This window comes from Arachis ipaensis, chromosome B10, assembly GCF_000816755.2.
Source record: "Arachis ipaensis cultivar K30076 chromosome B10, Araip1.1, whole genome shotgun sequence".
Taxonomy (NCBI): domain Eukaryota; kingdom Viridiplantae; phylum Streptophyta; class Magnoliopsida; order Fabales; family Fabaceae; genus Arachis; species Arachis ipaensis.
Window position 1 is genome coordinate 56,931,176 of NC_029794.2, and position 5,312 is coordinate 56,936,487.

The window sequence follows — 5,312 nt, forward strand, 5'->3', positions numbered from 1 at the left end:
TAGGAGCGTGTGTTCATAATGCCATTGTCTATATATGATACTTTAAGGCTCCCCCCTTAAAAAGGTCGGCAGCTCATTTTGTGTTAGCAGATAAAAGCATTATTACAGTAGTTGGAATTGCTGAAGATGTATTAGTGAGCATTGAGAGGCTCACATTTTCCATTGACTTCTATATCCTGGAAATGCCCCCTAACGACTCAGGAAGACCATCATCAATCCTGATAGGAAGACCATTCCTAAAGACTTCGAAGTTCAAACTGGATGCATTCTCAGGAACTTACTCCTTTGAGATAGATGGCAGAGCAGTGAGTTTTAGTTTAAATGAAGCTATGAAGCACCCTCCGGAAAATCATTCTATCTTCCAATGCAATATCATTGATGAAACTGTAGTTGAAGTTCACCAAGAAGAATTAGAAGAGAAGAACGTGGAGCAAGGTCCAAGTGTATCACTACAACAAATATGGGCTTTAGCAACGCCAAATTTTGCAACGCCTTAAAACCGTTCTTTAAGATAGTTTTAGACAATGGTTTTTTTTAGTGTTACTGTTGAATTCAATTTTTCATTATTTTATAGCAACAAATTAAAACCGTTCTCTTAGACCATTTTAAAGAACGGTTTTATAACCGTTACTATGATTTGTTTTTAAGCAACGCTTTTTTATTGTTGTTTAAATAATTGTACAAAAGAAACGCATAAAAACCGTTGCCAAAATGCTACACTTTAAAACCGTTCTATTAGATGGTTTTACACAACAGTTTTTACAGTGTTGCTGATGAAGTTCAATTTCTTATTACATTATAGTAACAAAATAAAACTATTTTCTTTGACTATTTTAAAGAACGGTTTTATAACCATTACCACAATTGTTTATCAAACAACAATTTTCTAATATTATTTAAATAATTATACAAATTAAGAGATACATATAAAAATAATTATAAATAATCATACAATTTAAACAATTTTTTTCTATAAATACTAAATTTATAAAATACTCAAAAACTATTGTTATCAGTATATAACACATTATTCAGTAGGGACGGCGATACGTAACGCCCACTTGAAACCGGAAAGAAGGTTCCCATGAGGACGATGATAGGTAACGCTCATGGAGGGGACGTTGGCTGAAGTAGGGATAGTGATACATAACGCCTATCTCAGGATCACTATCGGGTATTGGGCAACGAACCGGCACGTGAGCTCATAGCCTGTATAGGAAATGACATGCATCATACTTGTTTGTCGCATAAATCATTTGATGCTATTGCTGAGTATATAAATATGTTTGATTATTTTTGTTTCAGACTTTATGGTATTTCTTAAGGTGTTTGATATGGTGAGTTGAATGTGTTTGGTTAGAACTAAGAAGAAATAAAATATTAATCTCAAGGAAGGTAAAAGAAATACTGTTGTGTGAAACCTGTAAGACCCCAGATTTTTAGACATTAAATTATGAGTTAATTGCGATTTATGATATCTATTTATGATTTTTATTTTCAGAGAATTATCTTACAAAAAGGTAATTAAAGCAAAATTATGAGTTTTTGAATTTAAAATTAATTAGAACTTATATAATTTTTATAGTAATTGGGTATTTTCTTATTTATAATTTAAAGTTTTAGTAATTAAAAAAATATAAAAATTTATAGTATTTCAAGAATAATTAATTTAAAGTTTTAATAATAAAATAGTATTTCAAGAATAATTAATTTGGTTATTTCATATAATTTAAAATTAAAGTTCTGAAAATGAAAAATGATGAAAAGTTATATTATTTAATTTAAATAATTAATATTTTTAGATTTAAAATTATATTTTATAAAATATAATTAATATATTTATTTTATAATTTAAATTAAAAATAATTATTTTAGCTCATTAATATATTGATGAATAAAATTTTATACATTTTAAAAATAATCTTTATAATATTAAATTTAAATTTTAAATTATTATTTTATCTCAAATATTTTATAAAATTATTGTATTATTCATATATATTTTACCATGATTCTAAAATTACTAAATAAAATCCTAATTTCAAAAAATTCCTAAATTTTTTACCGTGAATCCTCAAACATATATACAGAAAACGAAATAGAAGACGAAACAGAAGTAAAGGGGGAAAGAAAGAAAAGGAAAAAAGAGAAGGGGAGAATCGGGGAAGAAGAAGGGAAGGAGAGGGAGAAGAGCGCGCCGTTCTACGCCCTGCCCGCCTGTCGCCGCCGTTCCGTGGAGACGGAGAAGAGTGCGCGCGAGAGAGGAGAAGTAGCCACCATCGTCGAGGACTCCATCACCGCCGCTGAAGGTCCTGACCGTCGAGCTCGTCATCGCCGTCGCACCTCCCATCACTGCCGCCATTGAGGAGCTCGAAGAGAGAGAGAAAAGGTTCGCGCAGAGAGAGAAACACGATGAGGAAGGAGGAGGTTGCCTCTGTTGCTGCCAAGCCGTCGCTGGCGGGGTTGGGTTCGCCATCGCCGTTGAGCTGTGTGCCGCCGTTGGCGTCTGGATCGCCATTGTCCTGGTGAGCTTTACCTTGCGAGTTACTTTGCTATCGCCTAATATTGATTTTAATGTTGATTTGGTATAATGCTGTTCTGATGTATTTTTGATTTTAATATTGATTTTATTTGGAAATGGTGTTGTGATTTTATTTTGATTTTAAGATTGATTTAGTATGTAACTGGTTCTCAGGCAATGCTGCTCTGATTTTGTTTTGATTCCAATTGCCCTCATGCTCAATTTCACCAAAATGGACTTACACTTACCTTGAAGCAGCTTGGTCTGATCATTGGCAAAGGTCAGTTATTCATTATTATTAGTAGCTTGACATTGTGGTTTAGTTCTTTTACTTTCATATTCATTGCATAGGACAATAATTTGGGCATTTTTTTCCTTTGAATCTAACGCTGCTTGTGCAATCTGATGATGAGAAGTTTTTTTAATGGTCGAGTATATGGCTAAATTCTTGCATAGGACAATAATTGGTTTCCATGTTGTGTTTGTAATTGAAACATCCTAATTTAAATAAGTTTGTATCCTTGAAAGGCCAGCGTGGAAGGAAGCTTGTGCTACTCTTCAAAAGCTCCTTTCAGGTACAAATTGCAACCTTAATTTGTTCTTTTTTTTTTTACTTTGTTTCCACATTCTAATTCCTTAAATGCTACACTTTCACTCCCTTTCAACCCAAAACCGCACTTCTCAGTCACTTGCTCTGCCTCTTCTTCCGGTACCACAGTTTTTCCTTCTCATTATGCTCTTCATTTTGTTCAATTTAACTTCTTTTTCTTTTTTATATTTCTTTCAGTTCATTTATTTTTTGAAGTGGTAATGTAGCTACTTTATCTGTGTGATGATAAAGGTAACATTGCTGGTTCCTAATAGCATTCAGTTTTAACAAATTTGTTATTTTAGATAGTGGTGCAAATTGTTATAGGGTTCTAGGAGAGGGTAATTCAGGTATTTTTGAGTCTTTTTCATTTAAGCAACAGAAATTCATGATTTTTGTGGTGATTTTGTCTTCAGATCCTCTGCTGGTGAAGGCTGCCAGAGGAGAACCTGTTATTCAGTCCCCAATACACTCTGAGGAGGGACTAAAGGCTCTGCATCCAATTGACCTGGAAAAGCTCAGTTTTATTGGAGATTCACTCAAGAAACTACGCAAGGAGGTAAACCTAGTTGCATTACCGCTTCTATATATCATGGCTATCCTTTAAAGGAGCCGTTTTCCTTACTTATTGCTTTTTACTTAGGTTGGTGGTGATGCTTCCGTTTTAGGTTTCATGGGAGCACCTTGGACAATAGCAACATATATAGTAGAAGGGGGTACAACACGCACCTATACAACCATTAAGAGTATGTGCCATACAGCACCACATTTATTGCGGACTCTGCTCTCTCATTTGGGGCAAGCAATAGCAGATTATGTTGTTTTTCAAGTGGAGTATGGGACTCACTGCATACAAATATTTGATTCATGGGGTGGACAACTACCACCTGATATGCGGGAACGCTGGTCAAAGTCTTATATCAAAGAGGTAATGTAGAAATAGTTCCCATTTATTTTCATCTTATTGAAATTATATTCTAATTTTTCAAACTGTTCTATTTGGGATCCATGTCATAGCAAGATTAAGTGTATGTATTTTAACTTTTGCTTATTTGTTTAGTTGAATCTTTGAATTAGATAAACCATGTGTCGCTTTCAAAGGTTTGCAATGATTACAGGTTTTGTTTTATGTAAATTATTGTTTTGTTCCAAGCTTTCATGATTGTCATTTGGTTGGTAAATAATAAGATGAGCTAAGAGCTTGTAATTTGTAAGCATCGAGTGGTAAATAAGCTCACTGGATGTTGATCTTGGTCTTCTGAATTTTGGAGAGAAAGTCCAAATCAGAGGCTACACCTTCAAACTTTTTTATTTAGTTGAAACTATGTTGCTGTTAGTGCATCATCATAATTTATAAAGCATAAAATATTTTCGAATTGAACTTTGGGCGCAAGATGCTATTGTTCCATATTTTTTCCTCTTTTGCCATGTACTGATTTCTAAACATCCAGATTATAGATTTGGTCAAGAAAAGATACCCTGAGACACCGATTGTTCTTTATATAAATGGAAATGGTGGCCTTCTTGAGCGTATGAAAGATACTGGAGTTGATGTTATTGGGCTGGACTGAACTGTGGATATGGCAAATGGAAGAGCAGATTTAAGATTCTTTCTAGTTCTTTATGTGGAGCAGTTGCCATTGAAGCCAAGAGAGTCCACTCAAGCTAAGTTACCACACCAACTTTGTTGAAGAAAAATGAAAAAATTGCCACCCTTAGGTTATAGTATTATGGTATTTTGAAAAATGATGATGATATAAATAAAAGTAGTTATGACCTAGATTAGTATTATGTTATTTTGCAATGATATATAATGTGATTGTGGATCTTACAACAATTTTTGTAAGTCAAATTTGATGGTAAATGTTCAATTAGTTTTCTTTAGTAATTTCATTCAAATAGTTTAAGTTATTTATTAACGCTAAATTAAAAAAAAGTTGGAACTAATTTCATTCATGAGAAAATTCTTGTAAATAAAGAATTATATTAAAAAAAACTATTGTCAAAAGTAACAAAAGGCAATGGTGTTAAAACCTTTGTCAAAGACAACTAAAAAATGGCAATGGTATTAAAACCATTGCCAAAAAATGACACTAATGGCAACGCTTTAAAACCGTTGGCATAGTGAATAATAAAACTACAACAGTTTAAAACCGTTGCCTATCCAGTTATGGTTTTAAACCGTTACGTCATGAAAGAGAA

The 5,312-nt window shown here is 33.1% G+C and overlaps 1 protein-coding gene across 1 annotated transcript; it reads left to right on the forward strand.

The window, feature by feature from the left end:
• LOC107620648 (uroporphyrinogen decarboxylase 1, chloroplastic-like) lies at positions 2,413-4,681 on the forward strand. Its single transcript, XM_016322780.1, has 7 exons — positions 2,413-2,525; positions 2,745-2,801; positions 3,055-3,096; positions 3,187-3,230; positions 3,527-3,669; positions 3,754-4,038; positions 4,562-4,681. Exons 1-7 carry the CDS (start codon positions 2,413-2,415, stop codon positions 4,679-4,681), a joined length of 804 nt encoding a protein of 267 aa, XP_016178266.1.

What these genes read in the sequence shown, in the direction of transcription:
- LOC107620648 (XM_016322780.1), top strand. Translation starts at nt 2,413, where the DNA reads ATGAGGAAGGAGGAGGTTGCCTCTGTTGCTGCCAAGCCGTCGCTGGCG. An exon ending in TCTGGATCGCCATTGTCCTG is followed by an intron (nt 2,526 to 2,744) that starts GTGAGCTTTACC and finishes CTCATGCTCAAT; the next exon opens with TTCACCAAAATGGACTTACA. An exon ending in TCTTCAAAAGCTCCTTTCAG is followed by an intron (nt 3,097 to 3,186) that starts GTACAAATTGCA and finishes ACTCCCTTTCAA; the next exon opens with CCCAAAACCGCACTTCTCAG.